Source organism: Schistocerca serialis, chromosome 3 (assembly GCF_023864345.2).
Source record: "Schistocerca serialis cubense isolate TAMUIC-IGC-003099 chromosome 3, iqSchSeri2.2, whole genome shotgun sequence".
Lineage (NCBI taxonomy): Eukaryota > Metazoa > Arthropoda > Insecta > Orthoptera > Acrididae > Schistocerca > Schistocerca serialis.
In genome coordinates this window covers 326879677-326900846 of record NC_064640.1, presented here as the reverse complement: position 1 = coordinate 326900846, position 21170 = coordinate 326879677, and the positions used below count along the sequence as shown (strand labels likewise).

The window sequence follows — 21170 nt, the reverse complement described above, 5'->3', positions numbered from 1 at the left end:
TATTCCCTAGCAATTTTCTAGGGTTTTATTAATTCTTTAATTCTTTTGTTCATTAATTTTCTAATTAGCATTCTAAAAACCATGTCCTGTTTCATTTAGTGACCAAATAACTTTGGCTCGCATGGTTTCACGGCAGCCCAGAAATTAATAAACTGAGTTACTCAAGAAATGTCTGGATGCTACTGAACAGAATCATAATAAGAGTAAGAAAATGACACTTGAAGTTGACGTCTCCACATTCACAATTACACTACTGCTGGTATCATTGTCGCTACAACTTACTATTCTGTTACTTCTGAATCTCCCTGCAGATTTTTTCTTTTTAAATCCTGTATTAATGTAACGCGCATTGTTTCCACGGAACCAACAACACAATTCACAAAGCAGTAAGTAACATATTTCACTAGTCTTGAGACTGGCAGTCTGAAATGGAACCAATTGTCCCTAGTACGAGCTAACTGTGTTGCCATGTCCCACAAATACATTACCTGTAGAATTATTGGAAAGGCTGAATGACAGATTTATTGAGAGAACAGATCACCACATACCTATCACAGCATATTTCTTTAAGAAATAAATTACAAATACTTCGAATTAAGATTGGCAAAAAATACATACATAACCTTAAAAAGTAAAGTTTCTATTGTATTAGAATACGAGATATCTAAAAATTGACTTTTTAAATACATTTTTATTTGGTCGCTTTTTTGTAAGACTGTTCGGTATAAATTTTACAACGGATTTTGAGCTAACTTCCAGGTAAGCTGGAGACTTTTAATTTTAAACATAGTTCGGAACTGGCTGAGGTTCAAATGGCTCTGAGCACTATGGGACTTAACAGTTCGGAACTGGATGCTAATACAATGTTAATTCTCTTTCTCGTCGGTCTGATCGGTACTGGTGGGGATGGATAAGGGTGATAATAGCTGACATTTCAGTTTGGCTTCAGGACCGGCGTGTTGAACTAATATTATCGGATTGCTTTCCATGTGCTACGCGAGTGGGTGGGCACAGATGAGCTAAGCGAGAAGGGAAAAGAAGATGGACAGAGAGAGGGAGAGGAGGACATTTGTGCAATATACACTGAAGAGCCAAAGAAACTGATACACCTACCTAATGTCGTGTGGGGTCCCCACGAGCACGCAAAAGTATCGCAGCACGACGTGGCGTGGACTCGACTAATGTTTGAAGTAGTTCTGGAGGGAATTGACACCATGAATCCTGCCGGGCTGTCCATAAATCCGTAAGAGTACGAGGGGGTGGAGATCTCTTCTGAACAGCACGTTGCAAGGCATTCCAGACATGCTCAACAATGTTCATGTCTGGGGAGTTTGATGGCCAGCGGAAGTGTTTAAACTCAGAAGAGTGTTCCTGGAGCCACTCTGTAGCAAATCTGGACGTGTGGGGTGACGCATTGTCCTGCTGAAATTGCCCAAGTTCGTCGGAATGGACATTGGATATGAATGGATGCAGATGATCAGACAGCTTACGTATGTGCCACCTGTCAGAGTTCTATCTTGACGTATCAGGTATCCCATATCACTCCAGCTGCACACGCCCCACACCATTACAGAGCCTCCACCAGCTTGAACAGTCCCCTGTTGACATGCAAGGTCCATAGATTCATGAGGTTGTCTCCACACCCGTACACGCCCATACGCTCGATACAATTTGCAACGAATTTCGACCGACCAGGCAACATGTTTCCCGTCATCAACAGTTCAATGTCGGTGTTGACCAGCCCAGGCGAGGCATAAATCTTTGTGTCGTGCAGTCATCAAGGGTACACGAGTGGGCCTTCGGCTACGAAAGCCCATATCGTTGATGTTTCGATGAATGGTTCGCATGCTGACACTTGTTGATGGCCCAGCATTGAAATCTACAGCAATTTGTGGAAAGGTAGTACTTCCGTCTCGTTGAATGATTATCTTCAGACGTTGTTGGTCCCGTTTCTGCAAGCTATTATCCCGGCCGCAGCAATGTCGAAGATTTGATGTTTTACCGAATCCATGATATTCACCGTACACTCGTGAAGTGGTCGTACGGAAAAATCCCCATTTCATCGCTACCTCGGAGATGCTCTGTCTCATCGCTCTTGCGCCGACTATAACACCACGTTCAAACTCACGTTAGTCTTGATAAGCTGCCGTTGCTGCAGCAGTAACCGATCTAACAACTGCGCTTGTTGTTTTATGCAGGCGTTGAAGACCGCCACTCCGTATTCTGCCTGTTTACATGTATCTGTATTTGAAGTTTCTTTGGCTCTTCAGTGTATGAGCCATGCGCGTATATATTCCCAATCCCATACAGAGAGTCCTGATTGTAAATCTTAATAGCTATGACGATACTTTTAAGACCTACAACGGAAAAAATAGGGTGTATGCAATAGATAATAGATAGGAGGAGAACTACTAATAGATCGATTATGTACTGCGGGCCCCCGAAGGTTTTCGTTATAAATCTTACTGTTAATTTCTTAGCTATAAAAATTCGCAAGCACAATTTTTCAGGACTATTTACAAGGGGTGTTCTTTGGCGAGGCACACTTGCGAAAATTTAGAGAACTGAGATTTGAGGCCAACTTCAGAGCGATTCTATTTCCGCCAGCGTACATTCCGCATACGGACCACGAAAATAAGATGCGAGAATCAGGGCTCGTACAGAGGCTTTTAGACTGTCGTTTTTACCTCTCTCTCTTTGCGGGTGTACCAGGTAAGGAAAAGACTAAAAGTGGTACGTGGTACCCTCCGCCATGTACCTTACGGTCGTTTGCGAAGTATGAGGAAGCAGAAAATTGTATGTTGCTAGGAGAAATTATTTTATGCTTTTCAGACCGGTTTGAAAACTTGTTACATTAAAAATTTATTATTATTCCAATATTATTTAATTTTTAGGGCCCACATCACCTCAAACGGGTAGTAGTTAGTCTTGCCAGCATGCTTACTGCCTACAAGTTGAAATGCATTGTAGTCATAACTATAATGCCGTGCACATAGTACAGCATATTTGAAATCACAAATTTGCTGAACTACCTCATTGCTTTTAGCTGCTTGGTATTCTTTATTCTAAGTAGTATTACACGTGCAGGGTGTGTGACAATTTATGTTATACACCTCTAGAGGTTGTAGGGTTCTCTTAGTAGATCACGTTTTACACAGGAACTCATGTCCATTGGCGTCATCCAATGGTGCTATAGAGCGTCAAAGTTATACGCGGTGTCGACTGTAAATGTGCATATTCAGGGAAATTCCGTGATGATGCTGCAAACTTTCAAGGGTTATGGAGAAGGATAAATGTATCTATATGAGGTAAGGGTCCTTCGTTCGGAAACGAACGAGTCGAAAGTTACAAGCGAAAATCATTCTGATACCTCTGACAGTGGAATACATGTACTGGTGCTGTTTTTGCTAAGAATGGAAGGTATGAAACTTTCTGAGGTTGTAGTATGGACCAAGGCAACAAAAGAATCTAGTAAACGTGGGCCCTAAAACGCATACCTGAGGAGCTGTGAGCACTTTTTCATTTCCTCTGTTGAACAAGTCCTCATTGCTATTAAGGTATGCATATTGGAGCCCATGTTTGCAATACATTTTTTCTTGTTTTGGTCCATTTAAGCACCTCTGAAGGTTGCGTACCCCACAGTCTTATCAACAACCGTACCGGTATATGTATCCCCTTGTCAGAGGTGTCAAAACTGTTTCCGCTTTTAACTTGAGACTCTTTCGTTACCGGTACAGAGACCCTTACCTCAAATTGATGTATTTATCCTTCTCCATCATCCTTGAAAGTTTGAAACTTCACCACGGAATCACCCTGTATATACATACATTTACAGGCGCCGGCGGCTATAAGTTTGATGCTCTATAGCGTCGTTTGATGACGTTTCTGTACATGGATTTCCATGTAAAACTTGATTTAAGTCCCCTCTGCAACCTCTTGATGTGTGTAACATGAATTGTGAAACAACCTGTATATCTGTTTGTGTGATTACGAAGCACAGATGAAGTGTGCTTGTGCTGCCACGAATGTGTGAATGAGTGTGTTTGTTTCTCTAATCTTGACTGCCGTGTTTCTTAGGACGAAATCGAACTGCGTTGTATGAAATGGAGTATCATAAATCGGCAATGAAAGTGCTTGTGCTCAGTGATGAATGTACAGCCTAACAAAAGAAATGAAGCACCCAGAAAATATCGTCAGATGTCACTGTAGCTTCGTACACGTACACATCGCCGGCGGATATGTAAATGGTTAAAGTTACAATTATCTGTGACAGGTAGAATAGCCACCATAGTTGATTAAAGTTGTTTGTGTTAAGTGTTGTTGCTAGGCCTGCTAGGGTACATACCGGGCGTGAACAGCGCATGATGTTGAGTGATCACTGTGAAGAACACGGATATGCCGCGTTCTTGTGTGAGACAGTTTTGAAGGAGTCTTATTGTAGGTCTCCATCTGGCCGGCTGGTCGAATCACGCAATATCCAGCTTTGTTGGTCATTACGAAATGAAAGTGACCCTATGTGGGACTGCATTGGAACGTGAGGTCAGGCGTACCGGTCGATAAACTTCCGCTCGAATATGTGTGAACACCAACCACAAGGGACAATGCCGTATTGTGCACCAAGCCCATGGTAATCCCTACACATATGCGCCTTCCATCCAAGAACAAGTAATGGAAACCCTGAATTCTTCTGTGTCATCCTGCATCATGGTTGGAGACTAGCAGGGGCCGAACTAGGAAATTACCGTCCCATGCATCGGCTGCTATTAATACCACAACGAAAACGTCTGTGTTTGGCGTAGTGCTGTGACCGAGAAGCGCGGAATGCTGATGAATGGCGTCGAACTGTGTTCAGCGATGTATGTGTTGATGTTCTGGACTACTCCGAATGACCATCGTCGGCGAGTATGGTGGCCGCCTGGGGAAACTCAGAGTCTTCCAATATTTTGGATAGTCATAGCAGTGTTACACCAGGCATCATAGTGTGGGTCCCATCGGGTGTGACTGGAGTTCACGGCTGGTAGTGAATGAGTGAAATCTACCAGTATGCCAAGGACATCCTGTTGCCTCTCATGCGACAGTATCGTGATGCCATTTTTGAACTGAACATTGCTAGACCACACACGGGACGTGATTCTATGAACTGTCAGCGTGATGCGGTACTCCGGTGGACAGAAGAGTCTCAGTACTCTCCCCAACAGAACATGGTTGGGAACGACATGGAGATCAGTTCCATCCAAATGTCAGTATCCAAGATATCAAGGACCAGTCACAACAGCAGTTTACAGGCATGACGTCATACTGATAAGTGGGCTCATATTGAAATACCGAGAGAGTTTGCACAATGATCAGACAATGAATTCGCATTCCGGAAAACGGCGTTAAAATCCCTAACGCACACAGTTTTAATGTTTTCCGTGATTTCCTTAAATCACTTACGGCTAATGACTAGATTGTTTCTTTCGAAAGGGAAAGGCCGATTTCATTTTCCGTATTTTTCCACTCCCAATGTACTGTCAGTCTCTGATGATCTTGTAGTCTTCCTGCCCTGTTTCAACTCAACAGTTTACATGTCAGATAAACCTCATACAAGCAATCGACATAAAAGTTTCCTGGGTTTGGTACCGCGTCATAAAGTAAAAACTACTGCTGCTATAGAAAAGCCAACGTTTCGGCCACGATTGCAGCGGCCTTCTTCTGGGTCTAATGGTGCGTTCTAGCTATGCAGTGTACTTTATATTTTTAGTTGTTAGTGTTCACTGCGCATGCCATTACGTCATTATTTTAAAAAGTTAGTTAGTTTCATTGGTCACTTAAGGAAGGAGAGGGAACTTTACTTTAATAGGTTTTTGCGGTGGAGGGAGAACGTGACCTCTGTTGTCCATTGGCTCTTGTGTTATGTACCATGACTGGTGGCCACCGTCGAATAAGAAGTTTGCTGCTGTTGACCAACTGCTGGACGTCGGCCGTGCGGCGGCGGTTACTCGCCGGTAGTGCTCGTGCCTCGAGTCGACAGTGCGGCCTGTTGAGCTCTGATTGCTGGCAGCCAAGATGGGGCAAGCCTGAGTCCATCCTCCCTGTTTATGTTGTTAGGGTGTTTAAGTATTTCGACGGCCTCTCTGGATTTTGCGTTTCGTCATAATTGGCTGCTTGGCCAACACACAGACTTCGCTGAATTTTATTTCTTTTCCGCTGTCATGGTGATGTTCTGGCACTGCGGGTTTGTCGTGTTGCCCTAGACGAATATAACGCTCGTGCTCCCGAATGCGCGTTGCTATTGGCCTACCAGTCTCGCCGATGTATGCCTCTCCACATTCGCATTCCACCTTGTAAACGCCTGCAGTGTGTAATGCATCCACCTTGTCCTTGGTGGACCCTAGCACGTCCTGGATCCTACGACCACTATAGAAGACAGGCGGCACCCCAACGCGGCGAAGGTGTTTGCCTATTCGGCCAGTAACGTAGCCATTGGCTAGAAACGTTGTGCGTAACCTTTTAAGCTCAGGTGTGATGTTTTGAGCATCACTTAGGCGCTGCATACGGATTGCCAAAGAGCGGATGACAGAGTTCTTCTGCGCTGGGTGGTGGTAGGATTGGGAGTGCAGACTACTTACACCTAACTAACCTAAGGACATCACACACATCCATGCCCGAGGCAGGATTCGAACCTGCAACCGTAGCGGTCGTGCGGTTCCGGGCTGTAGCGCCTAGAACCGCTCGGCCACTACGGCCGGCTCATGGCGAGCAGATACCTGTCAGTATGTGTATGCTTACGATATACTCTGTGCCCCAGTGTGCCCTCCGTTCTCCTGTACACGTCGACGTCTAGAAATGGGATAGCACCATTCTTTTCTACTTCCAGCGTGAACTGTATCTTCCCGTGCATATTGTTCAAATATTTGTGGAACTTGTGTAGCTCCGTTTCACCCATGAGACCATATAGCGAACGTGTCGTCCACGTATCTAAACCAGCAACGTGGTCGTAAAGGAGCTGAACCGAGGGCCGTTGTTTCAAAGGCTTCCATGAATATGTCGGTTGCCAGCGGAGATAGGGGAGACCCAATTGCTACGCCGTCTGTCTGCTCGTAGTATTTTCCTTGCCATTTGAAGTACGTTGAAGTCAGGCACAACTCAACCAGGTCACATGTGTCTGGCGGGACATGCTCCTGAAGGATGTGGATAGTTTCATCTAAAAATGGTTCAAATGGCTCTGAGCATTATGGGACTTAACATCTATGGTCATCAGTCCCCTAGAACTTAGAACTAGTTAAACCTAACTAACATAAGGACATCACACAACACCCAGTCATCACGAGGCAGACAAAATCCCTGACCCCGCCGGGAATCGAACCCGGGAACCCGGGCTTGGGAAGCGAGAATGCTACCGCGCGACCACGAGCTGCGAATGATAGTGTCATTTACTGCAGGGCCGGCCAAATGTTGCACAGTGTGCAGACGTGCGGAAGTGCTGCACATGTGCGCACGTGTGCGACAGCGAGCGACAGCGAGCGACAGCGACATCTGTTATTAGTCATGCGTCCTAAATGAACGGCGGCGACTCCACTTCCCTGTGGTAAAAGCAAGAGCGCAACATATCCAGTCTCGTTTACCCCTGGTGACCGTAACCTTAACAGAGAAATATTGAGAAATGGCAAGTACTGTGAAAAAGCAAAGGACGGGAGATCTATGTTCTCAGTCGTTTAAAAATGACTGGGAACTGCAATTCTTTTTTGTAGCCGTTGGTGAAAACTCACAGTGTTTGCTGTGCCGCCGAATAATAGGCGTCCAGCGTAAGTTTTCAATTCAAAGACATTACAATACATATCACAAAGACGAGTGTAGTGTACTCAACAGTGAAGAATGGCAAGCAAAATTAAATGTCCTTCAGAAAAGGGATGAGACACATCAACTCGACTTTACTGTACGTCAAAGTAACTGATACTTCTTGAACTCTTAGTTTCTTGTGTTACATTTATGTCTGTTTTACTGTACGCTGTGCAATGTACTGTTTTCAGTTTTCCAGAATGACAACCACACAAAATCTTCACTGCGAGCAAGTTTTCAAATCGCGTTAAGAATTGCACAATCTGGGAAACCCTTTTCCGAAGGGGAGTTCGTGAAAGGGTGTCTGACTGATGCTGCAGAACGTGTGTGTCCCACGAACGTTAGCAGGTTTCAAGAAATCAGTCGATCCAAACAAACAGTGATAAGACGCATCAGTGCTACGGGTGGCGATCTGCAAAGCCAGCTAATAAATAAGGCTAAATACTTTGTTGCTTTCTCTGTTGCGCTCGATGAAGCAACAAATCTTATAGTTACAGCCCAGGTTGTGATATACTCGTACATACGAGGTGTCGATAACGCATTTTGTGTAAGAGAGGAGCGACATCTGTGCGTAGAAACATGCACTACATGAACGCTGACGGCTGCGACCTGCACACTGTGACCCGGAAGTTGCACATGTGCAAGAGCACAGCACGCGTGCAGAATTTCTGACCGGCCCTGATCTACTGGCACGTTCGTAAAGAGTGATTTCACGTCAAAGCTGACCATGATGTCCGTAGGTAAAATTGTTTCTCCCTTTAGGCGTTCTATAAAGTGTGTCGAGTTCTTCACATGAGAGTTGCTCACTGCGAAGCTGCTGCCCTGAGTACACGCTTGCACATGACAGGAAGGTAGAACTAGCAACAGAAGAGTTATTATCATGATTAAATGAAAAAATAAATGTATTCTGGTATTTTCGTCAGAATGTTAATTTCGTCTCTAATCCACGTCAGGAAACGTAGTGACCACATTAATGTCACGTTGAAGTGCCCCAAGATATAAATGTCTAGAAAGGTCACCACCTAAGGAACAGTATCATAAGATAGTACAGAGGAGAGACACACATTTAATCCTAATTTCGTATAAGAGCTTGCCTATTGCTCATAATTAAATATAATTTAGACTGACTGTCCTCTGGATTAAATCCGATCATTGCGAATCATATAAGGAGTCGCAGTAATCTCTCTCTCTCTCTTTGTCTCTCTCTCGCACACACAGACACACACACACACAGACAGACACACACACACGCACGCACACACACACACACACACACACACACACACACACACACACACACACAATATCTCCTCCAAATTAAGGCACAGTTTATTTGTATACTGAAAATCTCTGTGGTGTTTATGTTCAGAACATGAGAATAAATGCACTGCCTGACACAAAAAGTGAAGCACCCAGAAAGTGTGGAGGAAACGAAATGAAACTTCATGGGCTGAGAGCGTATGTGATGTTATTTAACTGACTGAAAAATCGAGTCAAATTAACTAAGAACTTGGTAAGATGAACCCACTTATCAGTGTGAACATAGCCTGCTAACAAAATGGTTCAAATGGCTCTGAGCACTATGGGACTTAACTGCTGAGGTCATCAGTCCCCTAGAACTTAGAACTACTTAAACGTAACGAACCTAAGGACATCACACACATCCATGCCCGAGGCAGGATTCGAACCCGCGACCGTAGCGGTCGCGCGATTCCAGACTGAAGGGCCTAGAACCGCTCGGCCACACCGGCCGGCTTTAAATGTTCTAAGATCAGTATACACCAATATGTTGCGCCTTCAAAGTAGCTTATCAATTATCGTTAACTACTACTCATGTGACCACAGAAAAAAGCTCTCAAAGAAAGCAAACAATTAATCAGTACTTAAAGGGAGATATATTTGCCCTTCTTGTGGCTTGAATAGTAAGCCTTCTGACGCAATGTTAGTACTTTCTGTGACTTTGTTATGATGTTTATAGATTTGGATCTGCATTTGTAATTATCTGGAAGGTAGCTTATCAAAGATAGATAGCCACTTCTCATTTCTTAACAAAAACCAGTTTTCAAAGAAGTTAATGAACATCTGAAAGAAGATGTGTCGTGATTATGGTCTGAATAACAAATTTACCGCTACAATGTAAATAGTAGCTTACTTCTCATATTCATACGTTTGGATTCGGAAAAAAAATAATCAGTACACATTCAACAAGTACATTTTAACGTTTTTCCATTTCTTGTGTAAATTACATCTTCTGCCTCCAACAAGAGATTCTAAGTGAAGATATTATTTAATTTATTTCGATATCAAGTACGATTCACTGTTTTCCGTTTGTTACACATATCTCCTTAATTTCCAGAAGCTCATAATAGAACTGAAAACCATCGAAAGTTTATTAATTCTCCTCTCTATTGTTCTTACTTCACTTTGTGCATTGAATAATCTCTACAGGTTTTTTTTATAGTTTCACTATCAAAAGTACTTTCCTCAAGAAAGGGAATCTGTAACGTATATTGTACGAAAAGAAGCTAAGTCTTTTGTTACATTTACGCCAGTGACGGTACCGTAACTGAAGCCTGAAAGTAAATTACTAGATATCAAACGGCTCCCCTTACTCATCTTTAAGAAGTTAGTCCCGCAAAGTAAAATTTAACGTTTGGATATTGACAATTTATTAATGGGACTACCTTTTTGCCCTGTCGTATGTCGATATTATGATTCTGATTTGTCCGTATTCAATTTTTGGTACTAGTGATGTTGTTAAAAAGCGTAGACAAACAGAAAATGTTCTCTAGAAGTCTGACAAGCTGATTTTTATCTAATTTGTTGACTAATATCACTCGTACTAATCCTCCTCAGAATTTCCGCAAGTGTCTTTCTGTGTACTTCTCTACATCTGAGAATGAAGTACCTGCGTCTGATATCACTCTATTTTATCTTTGAATTGTATGTTTATTGTGATTTCATGGAAGTTTAGATGTTCAATTGTGTCTAGGAAAACTGCGAAATTGTTTTCAAATATATCTGATGAAGTGATGTGTGGCTGAGAACTGTTTGTCCCTTACTTTTTGCCAATTTGTCATTGTATGTGTAGCTTACTATAATGATTGAGGTCGATTTTGTGAAAAATTATTAAAAAAGTTTTTTTTATATTTTTGGGACTCAAACGGTTAATGTTGCGTCCTCAGTCCTCAGAATATACAGTACATAGCTATACACAAATAGTGCATCCCATTGCAAGGCCACCCTCCAGCGAGGTGCAACGTAGTTATGGTCTGACGCCATAGAGGGCGTACGCCACACGAACTACCTCATGCTTCCACCTAACGTCACGCAAATAGTTCCCAAGTCAACATCCATCCGCCAAACAGGACTGTTAGCGGACTCACGTCTCCACTCTGTGTATTAACAGTTACTTGACTGTATCGACACAGAATCTAATGACAGCACCCGGACTTACATACAGTCCAGGTCCAAAAGAGCACTACTGGTTTTTCTGCTAGTTACATTAGTCATCATTCATTGGATTCAGGACTAGACCAGTATTGTATGTATTGTATTGTATGTTAACCGGGAGCCTAGAAACGACGGAGAGGCTCCGTCCCCGCCGCAGCCGCAGTGGTCCACAACCCCACGAAGACTGGCGCAGTCCACTTCACCCCTCCGCCGCCCCACACCGAACCCAGGGTTATTGTGCGGTTCGGCCCCCAGTGGACCTCCCAAGGAACGTCTCACACCAGACGAGTGTAACCCCTATGTTTGCGTGGTAGAGTAATTGTGGTGTACGCGTACGTGGAGAACTTGTTTGCGCAGCAATCGCCGACATAGTGTAACTGAGGCGGAATAAGGGGAACCAGCCCGCATTCGACGAGGCAGATGGAAAACCGCCTAAAAACCATCTACAGACTGGCCGCTTCACCGGACCTCGACACAAATCCGCCGGGCGGATTCGTGCCGGGGACCAGGCGCTCCTTCCCAACCGGAAAGCCGTGCGTTAGACCGCTCGGCCAACCAGGCGGGCCGGACTAGACCAGTACTCAAAGTTATACCAGCGCAAATGAACATTTAACAACTTTACCCCGCATCACCTTCACACTCAAGACACGTAACATGTACATTTTCTTAATAAATTGTAAATTGTAGTTAATTTGTGTTGTCTTCAGTTTTACCGTAGTTCGCCTAAACCTATTTGGCCCTGTGACGAGGCTGTACATTTTCTGGGTGCAAAAAAGCCATCATAATAACAGCAACTACTTTCGGTAGTAGGAGTTTCTCTTTTTGCCACATTTATGTTCGATACCATACATGTTTTGTGTATAAAACACATAAAAAAATAAACTTATTCTTTCATGCAAACTAAAAGTTTGATCGCTCTTCACCGCTAGATATCTTAATTTTTGGAAATAAAATTATTGATATTTAAAAAACTAAGAACTGTCCCATTCTCCGGTATGAAAACGTTCTTCCTGGTCCTACGGAGTGCATTAGGAAACCAGGCACGTGGTTGATAATCATCGAATTTATCGATGAATTTCCAGATAATACAATCGAAGAGAGACGGTTAAGAACTTTTTGAACACTTCGAATGTCGAATACTTACGGGGTCGTTGTGGTTATGGTATCGTGGGTGAAATGAGCCACGCGCCATGAACACGACCATTGTTCTGCTCTCTGCTGGAGAGTGACAATCATGCCTATGGTGGGGAGACTTATTCTGGTAATGAAGACTAATTTCTTTCTCATTCTCGATCAAATAAAATTTTGCTCATAGCAAATGAATCTGTGTGCTGTGGTATCCTGTAACTGGTACTTTCTGCAGGGATGTTGATAGGATTGTTTGGGCGTAAGATATCGAGGTCTTATGCATGCTCCTGTTTTAAAATGTAATGTGACATGCACATACACAAACAGACACACAGACACACAGACACACACACACACACACACACACACACACACACACACACACACACACACACACACACACACACACACAAATTAAAAATAATTCCTATTTTAGTTGATAAAAGATTACCTTAAAATAGAAACAGACCCAACGAAGAATCGACTGAAAGTTTACGCCAGATAATTGTGATTGCCTGGTAAGTAGGTAAAAATGGATGAGCCAGCAATTAAAGCCTTTGTAACAGAGGGCAGGACCCCACCTACAATAGCTGATGCCCTCTGATCCACATATAAAATGCACTGTATTACTGTAAAACGTGTTTTATGGCCAGACGTATGTCATAAGCATTACTGACTGGGAGATCTTCCAAGCGGAGTCAGATGCCATGCATTAATTGGCAATGCCCTATTTACAAGTGGATCAGAGTGACTTCTACTCATAGGAACGACTGACATGAGATACTCCACGGCTAGATATTTTATTCACCTACAGCAGCTTACTTTCCCTGAGATCTTTCCACTGCTCCTCGTACCGCTGCATGGCAAGATGTTAGCCTGCAGGGTTCAAATGGCTCTGAGCACTATGCGACTTAACTTCTGAGGTCATCAGTCGCTTAGAACTTAGAACTAATTAAACCTAACTAACCTAAGGACATCACGCACATCCATGCCCGAGGCAGGATTCGAACCTGCGACCGTAGCGGTTAGCCTGCAGGGGAATAGTACAATGGTACATCGATTCACTTTCAGTCTCCTTGGCTGGTTTACATCCGGGCAAGGAAGTTCTGTTGTTAGAGTGCTGTTACGTAACTTCTTTCTTGTTTAGAGGATGTGAGGAATGAAATGTTCTATGCATTAATGGTGTGCCTGTAGGTGTTCAGCCGAGTTGTTCCCATTGTATGAGCACTGTTTCGACTATCTCGCGTATGCTGCGAGTTGTCCTGTTATTGCTGATTTACTTGGTTGATTTATTCGGGTGTGTCGCTTTGTTCCCTGCATATCTCCTCGACTGACATGCAAGGAACACCAATGACGCACCCGACTAAAACAACTAAGCCAGGGCTCTCCACGGCGTGCCAAACTTCGCGCGTGCAGCGAGTACGGGCCGCAGGAGGGCCAAGCCCGGCCTATCATTCTCCTTTGCTCGGTCTCTCTCGGGAGTACCCGGAACAACTCGACATTTCATTTAGCATTACGGTACAGCATTTTTCTGTCGGCACAACTCCCTGAGTTCGGCAGAATCGTGGTGTCAACGCTATTTGTTCGTGCTGTAAAGGATGTTCACATGTCCAGTGGCTGTTTGCACCAAAAGAGGAAGTCTACCGATCTGTCGTCACTGTCCTTTAAAATGAATGGGAATAGCAGAAGATAGGGATGAGAAATCTCATTCCGCATAAGTGACGGATACTGTTTATCTCCTAGGAAACAACATTATACTACCACACAGAACGAGTTTAAGCCTTTAGATGATAATGAAAGAGTAAAAAATTACAGTGACCGATAGACGAGATTCTTTGTTCTGTACAACAAGAAATTTGCAGGTATGTATCATTCGAAAAAATTGATGGTACAAGTAGTAAAATTCCTGAAGTTGCATTCATTACTCCACTGCCAGTTGCAACAGTTTTCAACGGAAATCAACGAATCATATAGAGACTTCACTTATTACTGCAAAGTGCGGTGGTTAAGTCAAGGAGCATGCCTGGAACGATTTTTAGATTTAAATCTCGCTATTGTTGAATTTATGAAGGTAAAATGCGTGCAGGAACGAAAATTAGAGCATCCGGATTGGATTGCAGACTTCGCAGTTTCAGTAGACTTGACTGCACTCTACCCTAAGTAAGACTTTGCAAGTTAACTTCTTTCTGATTGGATAGGGATGGATTTAAAAAGAAAATCGCGTTGTGGAACTGACACATTCTGACAAAGACAATACAGTTTCCTAAGCACACTGGCGTTAAAGAAAGTGTGAGGTTTGAAGAATTCATCGTGGCCTTCCAAGAATTACAGTGATAGCTTTGTAAAGGTTTTGAGGGCGCTTTCAATCTAACACCTGTGTTTGAGCTGTTTTCGAGACAGTTTGCCGTTTCAATTGACAGCGCCCCTGTGCTTGTGCAGACATAACTGGCTAGCCTCATAGGTAATTCCAGTTTTAATCAAAAATATTTCTACGTTAAAACTGTCCATGACGTCTACAATGCTTTTCAGAGGTAGATTTTCCAAATCTCCATAATGAGGTTGCAGTACTGCTACAATATTTCGATCGACATATTTGTGTGAAGGACCTTTTTTGATTGTGAAACTAAATAAGTCACGATTACGTGGCCACTTGAGTGCGAAACTCTGTAGATTTGTCTGCATCTGTCTGTATTCCGACAGTTTGTACCAGATAACAATTATATTACGTCTTCAGCGCGCCAAAAATGATTAACACCGAAAACTTGTTCTGTTTGTGATCTATGTTGTTTGAGAAATGTGAAATATAAAACCAAGTCATATGAGGTACGACTGTACTGACATTTAAACGCGGCGACTTTGTTGTTTCCCAGTCATCCCCCTCCTCTTAGACAGCGCGGCATGACGGTGAGGGAAACGTGAAACAAGGCTGAGTGCTTTGGCACACGGGCATGGGTATGGTCCGAAAGCCGAAATCCTGGCCACCCCTGGACAAAGCCAATCAGCTGTCGTCGAGCACTGTCTCGAATATAATTACGATACGAAATTCGGTGAGACCAGTATTGTGGTACTAGCGCCAATTTCCTGGTAAAGCATATTTAAGAGGCCTGTCGAAGTAAAGATGTTGGAAAAGGTAATAAACAAAGACAGAGGTTCCAATCTGAACGAAACTTGGAGTGCTGCACCCAGTTCATTAACATCTCGCCGGCCATCATCCAGCAGAGCTGGAAAAGGTGGGGCCATGTGTGTTTCAATAAACATCAGCGACAGTACTATAAAACAAAAGGACATCAAAGGTCGTGAAATGATAATTAAGTGAAGACCTTAAGCTGTCGACAGGCATTGATATACATTAACGGTGACAGCTGAAAATGTGTGACCCGACCAGGACTCGAACCCGGGGTCTCCTGCTTACATGACAGACGCTTTATCCGTCTGAGCCACCTAGGGCACAGTTGACAATGTGGCTGCAAGGATTTGTCCTTTGCACGCTCCCCGTGAGACCTACATTCCGAACTTAATAGTCACACACTACATTCGTAGTGCCCCTGCCCATTACACTCATTACTCGCTGGAGACAATCTTACCGAGTCCCGTAAGAGTTCGGGCAATGCGTGTGTATCCAGCACAGATGAAGAAGATCAATGGCCGGTTAGTCTTAACTAGATGAAGATGGTATCTATTCTTTCGGACATGTCTCTTACGGGACTCGGTAAGATTGTTCAAATGGTTCCAATGGCTCTAAGCAATATGGGACTTAACATCTGAGGTCATCAGTCCCATAGACTTAGAACTACTTAAACCTAGCTAACCTAAGGACATCACACACATCCATGCCTGAGGCAGGATTCGAACCTGCGACCGTAACAGCAGCGCGGTTCCGGTCTGAAGCGCCTAGAACCGCTCGGCCACAGCGGCCGGCGTCTCGGTAAGATTGTCTGCCGGGAGTGATGAGTGTAATGGGCAGGGGCATTACGAATGAAGGGTATGGACATTAAGTTGGGAATGTGGGTCTCACGGGGAGCGTGCAAAGGATATATCCCTGCAGTCGCACTATCCTCTGTGTCTTCGGTGGCTCAGATGGATCGAGTGTCTGTCATGTAAGCAGGAGCTCCCGGGTTCTAGTCCCGCTCGGGGCACACATTTTCAACTGTCCCCGTTGATGTATGTCAACGCCTGTCGACAGCTTAGGGTCTTCATTTAATTATTATTTCATTCTAAGAGAGCTGCATGGTCACCGATGGTATCTGTTCTTACCATCTTCACATCAAAGGGCGTAGTGGGCGTCGTGAGAAGGTCTCAACAATAAATAGCGGCGCGAGAGCAACAGTAGTTCAAAGTCTGGCTGGGTTCCAGGCAGGGAGTACACGTAACAACACAACTCAAATGTTCAAATGTGTTTGAAATCTTATGGGACTTAACTGCTAACGTAATCAGTCCCTAAGCTTACACACTACTTAAATTATCCTAAGGACAAACACACACACCCATGACCGAGGAAGGACTCGAACCTCCGCCGGGAGCAGCCGCACGGTCCATGACTGCAGCGCCTAAGACCGCTCGGCTAATCCCGCGCGGCAGCAACACAACTCGCAGCACCTGAAGAAGACGACTGGGTCGCTCTCAGAAATATTGTGCGTGAAATGGGAACATCGACAAGGCTGAAGACCCGGAATCACACGACCCCTGGATCATGCCGAGAAAAGCAATGCAGTTTGACAGAGGTCTGCGCACCTTCTTGTTGTGGAGGCAGCGCCGGAGCTGCGGCAGCGTGAGTCGGCGGTGCACGCAGCCGTAGGGCAGCCAGCGCGCCTCGCTCCATACGCAGGAGGCGCGCGACTCGCAGGCGTCGCACGGCACCACCCAGCGCCCTGTCAAACACATAGCTGTTATATACACAACAACTGAAATACTAACATTCGATAGTGCATCCTACTACTAAGCAACTAATATCCCGAAAGTGATTTTGGTTTTAAGGGCAATAACTTGTGGTCCTAGGAATGTTTCTGAACATAACGTTTCGTCTACAAACGATGAAGTCATTACCACGAGCTATAAAGACTCAGATAGTAGTCTCAAACTTAAACAAGATGAGCGAACCAACTGTTTATACTTAGCCGTGCAACGGTCAGGACGTGATGTTAGCAGAGTATACGAACGCGACATCTCGCCGACGTGTGCCATCGAACTTGTAGCGGGGAGCGTGTTCAGTGTCAGTCCCCTTTCTTTTCTGTGAATGTTGTTTTTGTATTTCTGAATTTCTGTTATCTCTCTGTATTGCCTAGCACAATAATGATCAGACTTGGTAAAACCAATTTGTCAGAAAATTCGAATTTAGTACTTTTCTCTTCCTGTTCATGATTCTTTCATTTGCTTAATTAGTTAGTTAGATATTCCGCAGATAATTTGAACCATTCTTTTATCGAAACGATGTGGTGCGAGACAGTTTACGGCACATGTACACTGAGGTGGCAAGGGTCATGGGATAACTCTTAATATCGTGTCCAACGACCTTTTGCCCAGGTAGTGCTGCAACTCGATGTGGTATGGACTCAACAAATCCTTGGAAGTCGCCTGCGGAAATATTGAACCATGCTGCCTCTATAGCCTTCCATAGTTGCTAAAGCAGGATTTTCGCAAGAAGTGACCTCTCAATCATGTCCTATAAATGTTCGATTGGATGCATGTCGGGCGATGTGTGTGGCCAAATTATTCGCTCGAACTGTCCACAATGTTCTTCAAACCAGCCACGAACAATTGACGCCCAGTGACATGTGTGGGAACATGAAGTCCATGAATAGCAGACATCAGGTGGTATTGTTGAGCGCAGAATATGAATACGAGGTAGAAATTCTCACGAGAGAGATTCAACATACCAAGTACGTCACCGTGGTGCACAACACTACGGCGGCCAACTTCCTACTCTTCCCATGCTTCAATCTGATTTTTTTCCCGACACAACATAATCGACAGATGTAAAGGCCGTTTCAGGAGCAGCCTAAGGAAATGTGATAGTTCCGTTACTTTCTACAGTATGTATCTAGTGGATATCGCCCGATGCTCCATGATGCTGTTTTAAAGATGAAGCAGTTGTCTACAAGAAGATAGCAACGCTAGGCACAAAAAATGTTTAACTTGTGTGATATTGAGCCGTGCTTTGGCCGCAAAAAGTATTGTAACTTGCTTGACATCGAGCCAGCATCGAACTCTAACATGTGGATAGTGTGAATTTTTAGTGGGGCTGTAGGGAAAAATTAATTTATTTCTTGTTTCTTGGGGGCTAGGCTTGATAACAATTAATGGAACCGGAAGTCACGTCTTCGATACAAGTGTGCAAAACATCGGATTGACTTACAGGTGAACGCAGATTTTAGTGTCAAAACTATTTATTAAAACAAAATAAAAAAGAAACATAATGAAATCTAGGGCATCAGGGCTCTTAGACTGGGCAGAAATGGCACAAATGAGTTCTCTGAAAAACTTGTTTGTCAGCTTGATTTTCACCAAAGCCTTGAACCGGCTGTCCTGAGTGCAGAGTTGGTGTCGGCGGGTAATGAGCTTCGGCGGCTTATGTCTTATGCTGCTGCTTTGCCCTTCCTTTCTGTGAGCCAGTAGTGTCTCGTGGATAATTGTCAGCTGTTGGTGATTGTTTGGCCTGTACCCTTTGCGCAGGCCGAGAAGATTAACTCCGCCGTCCACTGGCAAGAGCTACACAACCGGCGTGTTCGCCTCAGGTAGTTGTTTTACCAGGGGTCAGTTCTTTGACAGGGATGGAGTTCTGTACGCCGCCGGATTACAGATGGGGCATCTAAGGAATGGGATATGAACTAGATGACAGTTGCCATAAGGATTACTCATCGGCCGCAGGATCAAAATTCGGATCAGTATCGGAACCAGATTACAAAAGCAGGTTCAGGGGAGAGACGGAACATTAGTCTCAGTATAAAAAAAACTAAGTTAAACGGTCGTGACAACACTTTCATGAAATCTAGCAACGACTGGAATGGGAATCAGAACAACAGGGAATAGTTTGCTGTCATCACAGTATCAGATGAGCAAGTTCAGACCATGTCTTGAGCACCAAGACTTGAGACGAAGTCTCAAAATGAAGTCTCTCGAAAGAATCTTCAAGAAGGCTCACCCGGCACTCATCACGCTACTCTCCACTCCCCCGCCCACCAATTTTGATGCTGATCTCCTCTCTCTTCCAGCGCCCTGAAATTTTGTTGTCGCATCTTGCCACTGCCAGACTATATATCAGTTTCAGCCAATAGACGATTCCTCGAGTGTGTACAGCACACACAGGCTTTGAAGGGCACAGAAAGAATCAGAGCATATGACAATTAAAAAGCTAGTGTCACTGGACGTACTGTGTGGGCTGACAGAGGGTGAAGAGCTCGGCAGAAAATATTGAGCAGTGTTCCAGAAGCCGATACCAAAAATTGTCGGTGCCAATGACAGAGGCACACCTGACACCACCATCTGTCTTAGAGCCACCAATGTACACCAAGGTACTATCACTAAGTTCCATGTGAAGGTCGAGAAACTTACAGCGATAAATTGAATCCGGAGTAGTTTCCTTAAGAAGCGAATGAAGTCCAAGGTGAACACAGATTACAAAAGCAGGTTCAGGGGAGAGACGGAACATTAGTCTCAGTATAAAAAAAAACAAAGTTAAACGGTCGTGACAACACTTTCATGAAATCCAGCAACGACTGGAATGGGAATCAGAACAACAGGGAGTAGGTTGCTGTCATCACAGTATCAGATGAGCAAGTTCAGACCATGTCTTGAGCACCAAGACTTGAGACGAAGTCTCAAAATGAAGTCTCTCGAAAGAATCTTCAAGAAGGCTCACCCGGCACTCATCACACTACTCTCCACTCCCCCACCCACCAATTTTGATGCTGGTCTCCTCTCTCTTCCAGCGCGCTGAAATTTTGTTGTCGCGTCTTGCCACTGCCAGACGATATATCAGTTTCAGCCAATAGACGATTCCTCGAGTGTGACTTTGATTTGCTTGGGGTCGATAAAAAATTAATTCACTAATGCCACAAATCCTACTTACGGACTTCATCAGTAACATAATACTAATTAAATTGACTGCTTTTATTCCACGAGTTTGGTCCAAGGGTTCACTTGGACTAGTGCTAAGTTCCACGTAAACATCAATAAGTTAGGACCATGTATTCATACCGTAACAGTTTTTCGTAGACAGACTTGGCAATACAACTTCACTGTAGCAACAAGCATTGGCCATCCTTTACTGACACTGCCAACCTACTTTGGGAAGAAAAGTTGTATGGTAGGTCTACATGATCTGCCCAGCTCCAGTTCATTTCTTGTCTTTTGGCGTCTCTCTAAAATCCATTTATAGACATGCCTCCCCCCACGAGTTTAAGGAGTATGAGGTCACAAAAACTATGTATAAATATATACTTCGTAGAGGAATAACGCTGCCTGAATGGTAGAGCCATTTTAATTTATTAATATTAAAAGGTAAAATACTTCCTAATATTCTGCATAGTTTTAGTTTTTAATATTATTACAATTTTCTGCTAAGTTAATATTTTAATTTGTATTAGTTTTAACTTAAAAGAGATTTTCCTTTGTATATTAAACTACTCGGAATGTGTAATACTGAGGGAGTAACGATACTTAATTCTGATATTTTTTCCACAAATGGATCTGCCATACTAACAAAATAAAATGAACCTAATTTTTAGCAAATTGGAAACAACTGCGTATTTATGTGTAAAATGCATTTTCTC

The 21170-nt window shown here is 43.8% G+C and overlaps 1 protein-coding gene across 1 annotated transcript in view; it reads right to left on the bottom strand.

Moving 5' to 3' along the window:
- Positions 1-17283, bottom strand: part of LOC126470811 (cadherin-like and PC-esterase domain-containing protein 1) — a 117288-nt gene extending 100005 nt beyond the window's left edge. The window contains exon 1 of the mRNA XM_050098822.1: positions 17134-17283. Within this exon, the coding sequence (XP_049954779.1) occupies positions 17134-17283 (150 nt within the window). The remainder of the gene's footprint in view (positions 1-17133) is intronic.
- Between the last annotated feature and the right edge of the window lie 3887 nt (positions 17284-21170).